At 41.3% G+C, this 15,804-nt stretch overlaps 1 protein-coding gene across 1 annotated transcript; it reads left to right on the top strand.

Moving 5' to 3' along the window:
* Positions 1-265: 265 nt before the first annotated feature.
* LOC118365080 (transmembrane protein 121-like) lies at positions 266-5,669 on the top strand. Its single transcript, XM_035747009.2, has one exon. The coding sequence runs from the start codon at positions 1,834-1,836 to the stop codon at positions 2,860-2,862; it is 1,029 nt and encodes a 342-aa protein (XP_035602902.1). The 5' UTR covers positions 266-1,833; the 3' UTR covers positions 2,863-5,669.
* Positions 5,670-15,804: the final 10,135 nt, after the last annotated feature.

The raw sequence follows: 15,804 nt of genomic DNA, 5'->3' as shown, positions 1-15,804 counted from the left end.
TGGAGTGTGTGTGTGTGATTTGTATGTTATTGAATATCCCCCCGAGCGTCTTTGCCCTCCCCTGAAAAAAGGAGGATCTCGACATCTGAGGGGTTGGGTGGACTTCACAGCAGGGATCAGTCACTCTGAAGGAGAGGGACGAGGGCTTTAAAGAGCATGGGCCAGGAGGGGAAAAGAAGGGATGAAAAAAGAGAAGAGCATTTGATGGCAGGAAGCAGCTCACACATGACCATCACCATCGCTCCTATCTCTCTTTCCCTCGCTCTCTCTCTCGTCCTGCAGCTGTGGCTTTCTGAGCATGCCTCTTCGCCATCCAACGGCTGAGCGCACACGAGTGGGGGAAGGAAGAGAGGCAAGAGAGGAGGGGCGAAAAGAGATTCCAGCAGACCTAGTTTGAGAAGGCACAGACAAACAGAACCTCAAGTAGGAGCAAGGAGGGCAAATATTTAGACATTTTCACATTAGAGGACATTTGAAACAGGGAGAGTTGACAATGCTGTGGCAATGTGATGGCCATTCGCAACTCCTTTCGGAGGGGGAAAGAAGATGACAAAGGAGGGAAAAGGGCTTTTCGTTGATGGCCGTGTGTGTGTCTCAATGGGCAGTAGGGCTCGTCCGGCATTCGAGGGTTGACCGCACTCCGGTGGACATTCTAGGACACTCACATAGAACAGATAGTTGATCAAAGGGACACATTATTTTTATCGTTCCGCATGAAGAGCTTTCGGTTGTCAAGGGGAGAGAGCATCTTTGAAGTGAGAGCACTTGTTATTGAAAAGGACAAGAGGCTTGTTGTTTTTCAGGGATTCAACATGAAAGATAAACTTTTATCAGTCCTTTCTTTTTGAGGTTGCACACACAGGTCCCTGTTCCCTTTTGTGACTCAAAAGGGGGAGTTCGGGGGAGGATTTTGTGTGTCAGCGGAAAGACAACATTGGAATCGCAGTTGTTCATTTCCTTTTGTCAACACAATATATTGGGAATATCACAGTGTTGGGAACGTGTGAGGATTACAATGGAGACGAAACCTATAATTTGTGGCAGTGGACATTCAATACTCAAATAATGAACCATATCCATCATGTTTTTTCACTCCGTGCCACTGTATGGAATTAGTGCTGGAGTTCCCAATTCCACATTGGCATCCAACTGGAAATATAACGCTGCGAATCCTTATGATTGATTGTGACTGGAGACGTAAGTGTAAGTGCATTGCTGAAACCAGTGGCGCTTTTTCTTACTACTCGGGAAGAGCTTTTTATGCGGCAGCTTATCTACAATGTTCAACATCTAAAATGATATCAACCACTGACAGAATTACACGAACATTAAAGTAAGAGCAATTAAAGTAGAGCAATTAAAGTAGAGCAATTCCCAGTTACTGCAGATACTAAAGGACTACAAATCAATGACGTGGATGTATTGTGTTTAGAGTGTAGAGTTTTAGAGTTAGGGCAAAAACTATTGGCAGTAAGGATTTTTTTTTATTACAGTCCCTAGGCAGCAATGCGGTTTCAAAGTTAACTATTCATATTTACGAGGGTATTTTGGGGGAACTGATGGCAGGTCATGCAAGTGGACCTGACTTTCTACTCATCTGATAGGACTAAAACTATCTGAACCAACTGGTGGTATATACCTGATTCAACCAACAGGACTAAAATGAACTGATGAACAGAGACAGCTACCACACGTTTATTATAATTACACAACCCTCTTTGAAGCCAGGTTTTTGCTTTGACCCACAACCTTCATTTATTTGATATTTTATTACATTGGTTTCACTTCTTTCTTGGACCTATTTTTCTCTTTGACCTTCGCCACCTGGTCAGTATGGTGCCACCACCGCCCACCAACAAGCCTCATGTGTGTTTGTCGGCCATCTTGATCATGGGTAGCATGGCGCTGATGGACGCCTACCTGGTGGAGCAGAACCAGGGGCCCAGGAAGATTGGTGTGTGCATCATGGTCCTTGTGGGGGACATCTGCTTCCTCCTTGTCCTACGCTACGTGGCTGTGTGGGTGGGTTCCGAGGTGCGCACCTCCAAGCGTGGCTACACCATGATCCTATGGTTCTTCTATGTCTTCGTCCTGGAGATCAAGGTCTACTTTGTCTACCAGAACTACAAGGCCGAGGACGGGAAGAGGGCAAGTTTGGACGGTTGGACTGGCGGCGGCGTGGATGGGGTGGCACGGAAGGCGCTGACATTGCTTCTGTCCATCTGCGTGCCCGTCGTCTACATCACGTTGGTGGCCATCGACCACATGGAGTACGTGCGGCCGCAGAAGAAGAAAGAGGAGATCCGGTGCCGACTCTTCTGGGTGGTGGTGGACTTGCTCGACGTCCTGGACGTGCAGGCCAACCTATGGGAGCCTCAGAGGAGAGGGCTCCCCCTATGGGTGGAGGGACTCATGTTCTTCTACTGCTATATCCTGCTGCTGGTGCTGCCGTGTGTGTCGCTGAGCGAGATCAGCATGCAAGGGGTGAACATTGTGCCCCATAAGATGATGCTCTACCCGATTCTCAGCCTGGTGACTATTAACATTATCACTCTCTTCATTCGAGGCGGGAACATGGTTTTCTATAGGGACTCCAGGGTGTCTGGGATACTGATGGGTAAAAATGTGATCGCCATTGTTCTTAAGACGTGCAGTTTCGTCCAGTATCGGAGGCATCTCGGTGAGGTCCCGTCTCCCGCTCTTGGGGTAGAGATGCAGAAGAATTGCGTTGTCCACGGCCCGAAAGTGACTATGCCTGTGCCCATGCCGATGCCCATGCCACCCCAAGTAGTGATTCAAGACTTCACAAAGTTTCCTGAAGAGATGGTGTGTGTGGGTGACACAGAGGTTGAGCAAACGTGACACAGGTCTTGGTGAGAAAGGGATAAAGATACATAACATATTATAAGCTTTATTATAGGACATTATAAAAGACTAATTCATGCGTATAACAAGTTATTAAGCATGATGCTTGCAGGGCTTCAGTAAAGGGTTACCAGAACAGTTGACACAAGGAAGCACTGTGTAGGGTCACAACAAGGTGTTGCACCATTTCCTAGGACAAGGGAGAAAATTACTATAGGGAGAAGTGAATGTGTCCCCCCCCCAATGATGATGATCTAATGGAGAACAAAAAACAAAAATGAAAGGATCTTCTTAAGTATCGGACCCTTTTATTAAATGTTTGACTAAAATTACATACCGAAATCTAACTGCCTGTAGCTCAGGACCTGAAGCAAGGATATGCATATTATTGATACCATTTGAAAGTAAAACCTTTGAAGTGTGTGGAAATGTCAAATTAATGTAGGAGAATATAACACATTAGATCTGGTAAAAGATATTAAACATCATCTGTTCCATCATCTTAGAAATGCAAGAGAAAGGCCATTAAATCGCATAGGAGTTTAGGCGCAATTTAGATTTTGGCCACCAGGTGGCAGCTGTGTTTGTGCAAAGTTTCAGACTGATCCAATGAAGCATTATATTACTGCACAATATGCAATTGTATCAAAATGCAATTGTATCAAGTCTGCCCAAATGTGCCAAATTGGTCAATTTATATATTTTCAAGTACATAACTGTAGAGAACATTAAAAAATGATATGGTAATAAAATATTTCAATTTACACACTCCCAGGAATGTTATAAATGATGGATAATTAGCTTCCCTAAAGAAAAGACACCAACCTTCACACATCTAGATGGCCAGGTGTGTGTTGAGCCAGACACAGCAGGGGTTCAAATTGTAGAACCCAGTTCCTACATTTGAATATAAAAAATGATTTTATCAAACGAAACTACGCTACATTTTATCTCTGGGACCCTCAGCAAAATTACTGAATGTAACTACATTTATTTACCTTTTGAGGTTGAATGTATCAAACCAGTTGCCGTGATACATTTTTGTTGTTGTTGTGTCCTCTCCTCAAACAATAGCATGGTATTTTTTCACTGTAATAGCTTCTGTAAATTGGACACTTCAGTTAGATTAATCAGAATTTAAGCTTTCTGCCCATATAAGACATGTCTATGTCCTGGAAAGTTGGCTGTTTACAACGTCAGTCTAGTCACATTAGCGCACATTAGCAACAACCGTCCTGGTATAGGGACACCGATCCCCTAGAGGAAAGGGATACTTATATTTTAATAAGATGTTGTGCAGAACAAAGTATGATGTATCTTTCAATTTGGGGATGATTTGTGTCTCTTTGTGCGCCTGTAAAACTACCTAAAAATATGAATGTGCTGGATTCTGGATAAAGTAAATGAAAGACATTCCGCACACTCTACTGAAAATGTCTGTGTTTATTATTTATTTCAGCATTGTAGAGGCAGTTCAATGAACAGTAGAGTACTTTTACTCTGACCGGTCCTCCTTTCCAAACTGTTTTTGTTCTAATGCTGTTTGAGTGTCAATGTGAACCATTTGTATTGACTGACTTATCTTTGATAAATGAGCCCTGCATTGAAAGAGTTCAGGTTGTGATTGTTATGTATTTTGCATTTGATTAAGCGATATGCGTAACACTGAAGAGCTTTAAAAGAAAAAGGAACAATTTGAAGCATTTTCTTTTCCAAATTTTTTTTATTTTGCTAAGAGAAGTTGACTTTTTTTCTTAGACGATTTCTTACTGTTCACTGTGGTCAACAAAATAAGATTGAAGAAAATACTTTAATGCCACTGGTATATGTGTCTCTGAAAATAGGCCTTTATCAACTATGTATTGAAAATGAAAATGGGCGATGTCCGCTAACTTGTTCTGACACGTCTTTATGAAGCTGAGCTTTTCAGCTTAGTTGTATGTGTATGACTACAAAGACAGACATTTGTAATGAAAGAAGAATATGGTGGAGAAATTACAAGATTATGTTATAATACTGTTATTAATACTATAATACTGTTATGCTGTCAAATGGTTGTTTTATGCAAGAACATTTTCATCTGTATGTGTTCTACTGAGGATGGGCCTCTGGGAGATTGAAAACTGACAGAAGATTTACGATGTCCTTGGGTGATAAGCCTAACAAGACCATAGCATGAGTTAATGTTTCTATACTTGGGTACCAGAGGGAGATGGCTCCAGTGTGGAGTTGGGGGCCAGACCCTGGTCTCTACACAATGAGAATAGTTTTACAGCAGATACTGTTTGCTGTGAATTATTAGTATCTTTCATACAAATCCGAACTTTGTGACCCAATCATACATCTGTGATTTGTCATGAACATCCAGGAGGATGGACTTTGCTATAAAATGCCGTGGCTGGTTGGGCTCTCAGCGAAACACCTACAGGAGGGTTGTTGGCAAGCTCCATTACTGCAGTAATTAAATAATAAAGTTGACTTGTTTTGAAGAATTGTAAAAGTCTCTCCTTTTGATTAGAATAATTCCACAACAAGACGTTTTATCGAAGAGAGATATTCTCAGCGAATCCCTGAATTCCGCCTTCCCGTCTTCCCCAGCTTGGACTGGGACGACATTCAAAACCAGCTGCCAAAGTCTGACTGTCCACGTTGCAGACAACTGCAGCGGTTATGAGAGAGAATTATATTATTACATTTTAAAAAGATGACACTGTCCGCCCAAAGGATTACAATGGCAGAACATTTTAGAACAAGGCTGGGTCACATAGTGACCGCATCAACCGCATCAGACTATAACCCGCAAATAGGCCGAAAATTGGACGGGGTGCAAGATTTTCTTTTTACTTTTACAACACTTATTCTCAATTTAGCATGTTTTCAATAAAATCAAGTAACTTATTTTTTTGTGACCAATTATTTTTAGGTTAAAATGTTATTTGAATGTGAATGTTTCCCTCTTATTGACACAGTATTGAGAGAATATCACACAGGGTCACAATGTTTTTACCACTGGCCAAACTCGGCCAAATTAGACAATCCCTTTGACAGTAAAATAATAAATACAGAATACAATATTGAGAACAGCAATGTGCCTCGCAGAATATCTGCCACAATGGCACAAATGTACATGAGAATCTTCCCAATTCACAACTGCAAGAGGAAGCTTTCCTGAATCCTTAACTTTGTCCCGCTTCAAAGCGTGATGCTACCAAGGCTTTTCTAAGTAGGAAAACCTGCAGAATCTGCAGTGTATCAAATACTTGTTCTCCCCACTGTACATAAGAAAAACTATATCAAGTGCATAATTAATCCAAATACCTTGAATTTGGCAATCAGTGCTCCCTCAAAATATAAGGGCATAACCCCTCTGCATTCAGAATGGCTAGAGAATATATATATTCTGAATATATTCCGAACAGTATGAGCTCTATGTTTGAGAAATGCCCAATACACCATATAAAAATTCTGTTTATACAGTTTTCTCAGAAAGACCATGCTGCATAATTGGTGTGGTATCCATGGCTACCCAATATCTTGTAATGACTGATATCTGCAGTATGAGGAAGATAAGTTCATGATTATATAACTGTCGCTAGCGAGATCATTACATTTCCTTCTGTATTGTTCTCTGATATTGTTTTACAATGCCTTTACAACAGCACTCTTTGTTTTGCGGTTATGCTTTGAACCCTTAAAAGCACATTATTTATAGGGTAAGTATTACAATATGCAGGCAATGTTCCGACTAAATATTTCAGCTCGCGATTCATCCCTCGCTTTTTGGACCCTTAGGGGAAAATGATAAAATATGATAAACTTCATTTAAATATGATCAAGGGCAAAATGTACACTGCTGCTTGGCAGTTGTTCATGTTTTAGGAGGCGTATGTTGCTGAGGTTGTCTATGAGGAATGGGTGAATGAAAGTGGAGTGGTCTTGAGGTCCTCAGACGGGTACAAATCTGACCCGTACATATTATATATATATATATGCACAAATACAGATGCAGTATTGTTTTGCACGCGTTACATCATGGCACGGCACGCCACACTTGCCTGCGTCAAAATCGCCTGAAAGAAATTTCAATAACAAATGCCATTCATCCTCATCATCACCAAGGAAATTACATTACCTTGTGCAATGTTTTCTTTTGACCCATAATTTCACTGCAAAAACTGATGTTTGCCCAAAAGACACAAACATCACACTGCAAGTCTGCAGTCAAATACCTAATACCTATGAGGAATACCTATGTGAGAATGCTGTTCATTGAATACAGCTCAGCGTTAATGAATTTATGTAAATCCTCTGGCGCAGGAAAATTCTCAGCAACAGCAGAGTGATCAAATGAAGAGCATACATCTGTAGTCCCCTCCAAGCTTGGGACCCTGGGACTGAACACATCCCTCTGCAACTGGATCCTGAACTTACTGACAGGCCGACCCCAGATGGTGAGGGTAGGCAACAACACCTCCGCCACACTGACCCTCAACACGGGGCCTGTCATGCCAAATAATGTCACCCTGGCCAAATAGTGTCCCCCCTCTACGTCACAATAGAATTTGATAAACTATTAGCGTTGCTATAACAACGGTGTGATGACCTAATTGTCACGCCCTGACCTTAGTTGTCTATGTTTTGTGTATTATTTTGGTCAGGTCAGGGTGTGACGAGGGTGGGTATGCTTGTTTGTCCTGTCTAGGTTTTTTTGTATATCTAGGGGTTGTTTGTTAGTCTAGGTTTATTATAGGTCTACGGTGGCCTGAATTGGTTCCCAATCAGAGACAGCTGTTTATCGTTGTCTCTGATTGGGGAACCTATTTAGGTTGCCATTTTCCATTTTGGTTTTGTGGGTTATTGTCTATGAGTAGTTGCCTGTCAGCACTTGTTATTGTAGTGTCACGGTTGTTGTTTGTTTCTTTGTTAGTCGGTTTAATGTTTTTCCTTCATTAAAAGAAGAATGTATTCTTATCACGCTGCGCCTTGGTCTCCTTGTTATGACGAACGTGACACTAATGATTAGCATTCTGGAGATCATTACAGCCTAAATTACGTTCTTTTCATCATCACTATGCAAACAAGGCGGATTTCACTGTTTAAACTGTTTAAAATGAAAACATTAATTCAAACTACTTTTGGTAAACATGAAATCCATGTCTTAGACATTTCTACGTTTTGGAAATGGCAAAGAAAATGCTTGACACATTAAAGTTACTTTACCTTACAGATCACAAAGAAGGCTAATTTCCACTCCATTCATATGCAAATCAGTTTGATTCAAACACTGGTTTGTCTGGCTGTCATGTTTATATTTGAACCTGCCTTTCCCTTGTCTACACTGAAATAATATCATTTCAGTATTCCTCTATTGTGATTTTTTTTCTATCTCGTATAGCTCATATATGGATCTATTGTAGGTCCTAGGACACAGCAATGAATAACATGGAACACATAAATACCATCAAAATACCACCTTACAACTTATAATAATGAACACCTTGTGAAACAGCTATGAAAACCAACCTGGCAATATTTAAGATTTTAATACAAACTTTGTTAGGTTTTGGTACAGATTGTTTTTACATGGCAATCACATACTGAATTCTGGTGTGTGGAATTCTGCCTGTCACTTGTTCTCAACAGGCAGCCAGTCTCAGAAGGGGGACTTGAAAGAGGGAGACTGCAATGTCCAGACACTGCTGCTCTCTTTTTTTCTGAGTGTTTGCAGAGTGCTAGCGTTTTTAGTTCATCTGTGTATCTCACATATTATGTGTCCAGTATGATAGAGCAAGAAAACTTTATTAGCAGATAATGACAACAACAGTAGCTGTAGATGATGTAATGAAAAGTTGGGAGGGTGGTTGGTAATGGAGGACATCAGGTGGATCCACGTCTGGGTGTTGGGCAGAACCCCTAGTTCCTGGAGAACAGGAGCAGAGTTAAAGGGAACAGGGTAGGAGACAGAGACGTAAGCAAGCAAACACACAGGTTGCACTTTACTGTAAAGTGATCGGTCGCAGGCAGGCACCAGCTGTTGCCATTCCTGGATTTCGTGACGTTTCCGATGAGGTCAACCCCTAACATTTAAAGTGTTAGAGAGAAGATTACTTTATTCTTACCCGTATCTGTGTTATACAGTCTGAAGATTTTCGTATTTGTAAGGATACACACACACACACACACACACACACACACACACACACACACACACACGCACGCACGCACGCATGCACGCACGCACGCACGCACACACTATAATATTGAACTCTGCTGTGGTTAAATGAAGAAACCATTACAAAACATTTTATCAGGGCAAAATTTGAATTGGGACACTGACCGATCATGTGTCATGGTCCATGGTGAGATAACTTTGATGGGCTCAAACTCCAGCGCCACAAGTCTTCGCCCTCTCAAACATCTGACAGGCTAGACATGGTACTGCCCTTTAAGCAAAAAGTGACAAATTGAATCGTTGTGTGCTCTCTGATATATTAATTGAAATCATAATAATTTCAAATATAATATTATGTGGTTGATAAACAAAAATGTTATTTCACTTGCCCAGCTGTCTACCCATCAAAAGAAGCATAGGTTGAATTTGGCATTCATGCATTTCACCCCGAAATGTCCAAAATGCATTTCTGTCAGCATGGCCTCCTTCGCCTCCTTAGTAAAAATCACTCTCCTGTGTGGCTAGCCATCCTACCTCTGTAGGTATTTCACCTTTATTTATTAACCAGGTAGGCTAGTTGAGAACAAGTTCTCATTTGCAACTGTGACCTGGCCAAGATAAAGCGTAGCAATTCGACACATACAACAACACAGAGTTACATGTAGAATAAACAAAACATACAGTCAATAATACAGTAGAACAAAAGAAAACAAAAAGTATATATACAGTGAGTGCAAATGAGGTAAGTTAAGGAAATAAATAGGCCATGATGGCGAAGTAATTACAATATAGCAATTAAACACTGGAATGGTAGATCGGCAGAAGATGAATGTGCAGGTAGAGATACTGGGGTGCAAAGGATCAAAATAAATAAATAAACAAATACCAGTATGGGGATGAGGTAGGTAGATAGATGGGCTGTTTACAGATGGGCTATGTACAGGTGCAGTGATCTGTAAACTGCTCTGACAGCTGGTGCTTAAAGCTAGTGAGGGAGATCTGAGTCTCCAGCTTGAGAGATTTTTGCAATTCGTTCCAGTCATGGGCAGCAGAGAACTGGAAGGAAAGACGACCAAAGGAGGAATTGGCTTTGGGGGTGACCAGTGAGATATACCTGCTGGAGCGCGTGCTACGAGTGGGTGCTGCTATGGTGACCAGTGAGCTGAGATAAGGCAGGGCTTTACCTAGCAGAGACTTGTAGATAACCTGGGTTTGGCGACGAGTATGAAGCGAGGGCCAACCAACGAGAGCGTACAGGTCGCAATGGTGGGTAGTGTATGGGGCTTTGGTGATAAAACGGATGGCACAAGGTAGCTAAGATTGCCTAACAAGTTAGAAGAGAAGAGTTGTTGAAATACTAAAGTCTAAGTATATTTGCACTGCCATCTTTCTCTCTCTCCATCTCTCTGTCTTCCACTCTCTTCCCACCTCTCTCTCACTTTCACCCATTTTTTCTCACTGCTCCCCCCTCTCTGCGTGTTTGTCTAGCGAAGACACCACGTTTATTTTATAGCTAGACACCTCAATATGATAGAGATATAACTATATCAATGGTGGCTGCTGAGGGGAGGACGGCTCATAATAATGGCAGGAATGGAGTCAACATGGAAAGCATGTGTTTGATACCATTCCATTTTCAGTTGAAGTTGGAAGTTTGCATACACTTAGATTGGAGTCATTAAAACTCATTTTTCAACCATACATTTCTTGTTAACAAACTATCTGTCCTTACAGACAGATTATTTCACTTATAATTCACTGTATCACAATTCCAGTGGGTCAGAAGTTTACATACACTAAGTTGACTGTCTTTAAAAAGCTTGGAAAATCCAGAAAATGATGTCATGGCTTTAGAAGCGTCGGATAAATGATGTCAATTAGCCTGACTCAATTGGAGGAGTACCTGTGGATGTATTTCAAGGCCTACCTTCAAACTCAGTGCCTCTTTGCTTGACATCATGGGAAAATCAAAAGAAATCAGCCAAGACCTCAGAAAAATAATTGTAGACCTCCACGAGTCTGGTTCATCCTTGGGAGCAATTTCCAAACACCTGAAGGTACCACGTTCGTCTGTACAAACAATTGAACGCAAATATAATCACCATGGGACCACGTAGCCATCATACTGCTCAGGAAGGAAACTCGTTCTGTCTCCTAGAGATGGTGAGAAAAGTGCAAATCAATCCCAGAATAACAGCAAAGGACCTTGTAAAAATGCTGGAGGAAACAGGTACAAAAGTATATATATCCACAGTAAAACGAGTCCTATGTCTACATAACCTGAAAGGCTGTTCAGCAAGGAAGAAGTCACTGCTCCAAAACCGCCATAAAAAAGCCAGACTACAGTTTGCAACTGCACATGGTGACAAAGATCATACTTTTTGGAGAAATGTCCTCTGGTCTGATGAAGAAAAAATAAAACTGTTTGGCCATAATGACCATTGTTGTGTTTGGAGGAAAAAGGGATGCTTGTTTGTCCACCCGCCTCTTGAGGATTGACCACAAGTTCTCAATGGGATTAAAGCCTGGGGAGTTTTCTGGTCCATGGACCCAAAATATTGATGTGTTGTTCCCTGAACCACTTAGTTATCACTTTTGCCTTTATGGCAATGTGCTCCATCATGCTGGAAAAGGCATTGTTCGTCACCAAACTGTTTCTGGATGGTTGGGAGAAGTTGCTCTCGGAGGATGTATTGGTACCATTCTTTATTCATGGCTGTGTTCATAGGCAAAATTGTGAGTGAGCCCACTCCCTTGGCTGAGAAGCAACTCCACACATGAATGGTCTCAGGATGCTTTACTGTTGGCATGACACAGGACTGATGGTAGCGCTCACCTTGTCTTTGCTTCTTTCAAGAGGTCTGGCTTAATGAATCTGCTCATCAAGCTCTTAAGCAACTTGAACAAGTCTGTAGAGAGAAATGGCACCATGGGCTTATTGGTCTGGTAGCGTGTGTGGAATCGATTCCACACAAATCTACTAATAATATGCATATATTAGCTTCTGGGCCTGAGTAGCAGGCAGTTTACTCTGGGCACGCTTTTCATCTGGACGTGAAAATACTGCCCCCTACCCAAGAGAGGTTAACAGTTGTGAGCATACACTTCTTGCAAGCGATTTTGAAGTCCAATGTTTTCTGTCAAATTTTCTTCCTTGCGGACAAGTCTCTCACAATTCTTTGAGTAACAAAGCTCAAGTTGACCTGTGAGGAGTCAATGTGATTAGATGACTGGCTCACCTCGACATCAAGAAGTCTTCGCTTCCTTCAAGAGGTCTGGCTTAATGAATCTGCTCATCAAGCTCTTAAGCAACTTGAACAAGTCTCCTAGCGAAGATGGATCAGCGAACGGCAGAATAGTTCTGGGTTTTTGTTGTAAAGATTTTCACTGATAAATGATGGCTGTATTTACGGTATTGATTTTCACCGATAAATGACGGCTGTATTTACGGTATTGATTTTTTTTTTTTTAATCACAAACAATGGGGTTGACCTATATGCTTACAGACTGGAGATGAAGGCAGATCTTTGAGCGGGTGGCTTGTTTTGTGTTAACCTTTTAGGTTAAGTCTGTAGAGAGAAACGGCACCATGGGCTTATCGGTTTGGTAGCGTGTGTGGAATCGTGTCACTTCTTTGCTCACTGACAAGATGAATTTCATTTTGCTGTCATGAGAGGGTCCTTAACGGCCCCCTGAATCACCTCAAAGGACTTAGTGCCTGGATTTGAACATCTCTTCTCTACATCCTTCACATATGTTGCCATATGGGGTAACAACTCTAAAGCTCTTCAAGTACGGGTGCATTTTCAACCACCATGTCTGGCAAAACGTAAGTGGCACTGGGGCATCTGATGATCCAATGATGTTAAAGTAGTCCTCCCTGTGGGCTGGATTATCCATCAGAAGTTGGTACATAGCACTGTCGACTTTCCACTCTTTTTCTTCCACTCCCTTCTGAAATGCTCCATGTACAATATGGAGGCCACAACTGCCAATGTTTATAAAGGTGTACATAAAAATCTTGGAGGGACTTCTCAACCTTTGAGTAAAATGACCAATTTACATTTGGTTCATCCATGCAGATCAGAATGCGACTGTTGTTTTTCTTTTGTAGATCTTCGGTGCTCTTCTCATAGACCGCTTTAAGGTCCAACGCAGTCGCATGTCCCATAAATTTAGAATCATAAAATCTCGTCACAACTTTGTCCTCATCCCGTAAAAGGGATGTGAAAGTCGCACTGCTTTGACTGTGTTTTTCTGTTAAGGCTCTCATCAAGAAGTACATAGTCCTCCTCCCCAGCAGACAGTTTTTTAGACTACAAGTGCTTGAAATGAGGAGCCAAGCCATGTGTGCACACATAGCTGGACTTTGTTGCCCCGCATGCGAAGGTCTTGGCTATTGCACTGTCTGGGAACATCACTGAGATCAGCACACCTAAGAGTAAAAAAAAGTTTGAAATCAAACACATTCCTGTTTCTAGCCTGTGTGTAAACGTGTGTGTGTGTGTGTCACAGAGAGATAATATGAAATATGAAAACAAACATAACATGTTCCTAAAAAATAATTTTATGTTACAGGTGACAGTTTATAAACCATGCCACTCACCCGTACGTTCACTAGATAGAGTGGAAAGAGTAGTGAGACGCCATCATATTCAGACACCACAATGTCTCAGCCCGCAATGTGTCCTCTTTGGGAAGGCCAGTTATGACGGACTGTCTTGAGGAGGTGTTGAATGTGGTAGTAGTTGTAGAAGATTGTCTAGGTGGTGAAGTAGATGACGATAACTTTTCCACATAGTTCAATAGAGTGGGAGCTGTAAGAAAATAAGTGTCCAAGTCTGATGAATGACTAGCGAGCTGGCTAACGTTAGCTAGCATTAATCATGAAACGTTGTCACTAACAAATCTAGTGAAGGTCCTTTAACTAAATGTAAACTTTCAGCTAACATTAGCAAACTGTCGTTTATTTTAAAATGTTCACTGTCCAGTTTTGCTTGCCACAACTTGGCCAACGCAACGTTAACAACTTAGCTAACGTTAGCTAGCTAGCACTATATTGACAGGTTTGATTCTGTGGGAAAACTGACTGAGACATCTAGATAAGTTAGCTGACAACAACATAGCAAACGTTAATTTGACAGAACAATACTGTACGTTGAAATTAATTACCAACCACGAAGAGATGGAATAATCTAGCTCATTAATTAACGTTAGTAACTAAGTATGGTTGTTGTATTCCTTTCTACATGTTACCAGGGCTAGGACCTACCTGCTTTTAACTTCTCTAGGATAGGGGGCAGTATTTGGAATTTTGGATGAAAAGCATGCCCAAATTCAACTGCCTGCTACTCATCCCCAGAAGTTAAGATACGCATATCATTAGTAGGATAGATATTATTTAGATATTATTTATTATTTGGATAGAAAACACTCTGAAGTTTCTAAAACTGTTTGAATCATGTATGTGAGTATAACAGAACTAATGTAGCAGGCGAAACCCCAAGGACAGACCATTCAGATTATTTTTTTTGAGGTCACCCTCTTTTCAATGATATTTCATTGGGAATCAAGATTTCTAAGGGACTTTCTTGCAGTTCCTACCACTTCCACTGGATGTCACCAGTTTTCAGAAATTGGTTGAGGTTATTCCTTTGTGTAATGAAGAAGTACGGCCATATTGAACAAGGGTCACTTCATGTGTACTGTTTGATAGAGGCGCATGACCAGGAAGTATGCTTTCTTCATTTTCTCTGGCTTTTGGCCAAGTGGTACGCTACCGTCCCACATATCCCAGAGAGGTTTTTAACTTGTAGAGTGCCGTCCTGTGTGATGCTCCAGCAGCATGGCTTGCCACAGGTGCTTCGCCCATGGCGTGAACTTTTATTGATTTGCTGCAGGCTCTGCATCGGGCCATATAGATTTCCCGCGGATCTTTAACAAGCCAGTCTTTGTAAATGTCTTTGGTGAGCCACGAGTCCTGGAATTTACATTTTCTAGACATAGCTGAAGGTTAGCTTTGTTGCTTGCTTGCCGCTGTTTAACTTGCGTCATTTGACTTCAATCACTCATGCACGCACTTTCTCGAGGCAGGTAGCGCATAATAATATATATGAAACAAGGACGCAAGGACGGCGGGAGACACACATGCAGACAGCGGAACGTAGCCTATTACTGAGGTTAAGTTTTAAAAAATATCTAGAGAACTTAAATTTATATTCTTGCACAAAATATAATATCTAAATTCAAGCACTTTCAATGACCCAATGTCTATTTATGTCTATTTTCAAAAACTTTCAAGGCCTTGATTTTTTTTTCTAATTTTCACAAACTTTCAAGGATTTCATGGACCCATGGGAACCCTGGCGTAACGTTACATAAGAAATGTCATGACGGATTATTGGGACCGAGGTCAGAGGAGCAGACTTAGTCAATTACATAATTAGAGATGGTCTTGTTATGCTGCTGGAAATGTGATGGAATAACAATGTGAGGAAAACATCCATGCCAACACATTATGGTCTGGGTAGTCACAATGATGTAGAAAGGTTATTAGTGTTTGAATTAATGTGAGTAGGACATTTGAAGAATTCTTGCATTTCCCTTCCCGTCTGGTCTCTCAACGAGGGGTACTTTTGAATGAGCGCTGTGCACACATCCATGTATTGCCGGGTAGTGGAGTACATAAAGCAAAAGAGAAACATACAAGATTACATTTAGACTAACAATTCTGTTTGTAATACAAATTATATTGATTGTTGCCGTTG

The sequence above is a fragment of the Oncorhynchus keta genome, chromosome 32 (genome assembly GCF_023373465.1).
Source record: "Oncorhynchus keta strain PuntledgeMale-10-30-2019 chromosome 32, Oket_V2, whole genome shotgun sequence".
NCBI classification, from domain to species: Eukaryota; Metazoa; Chordata; class Actinopteri; order Salmoniformes; family Salmonidae; genus Oncorhynchus; species Oncorhynchus keta.
Note: the sequence above shows the minus strand (reverse complement) of the source record. Positions and strands in the feature narration are given on the sequence as shown.

Excerpts from the sequence above, each read along its gene's own strand:
- LOC118365080 (XM_035747009.2), top strand. The coding sequence starts at position 1,834 with ATGGTGCCACCACCGCCCACCAACAAGCCTCATGTGTGTTTGTCGGCC.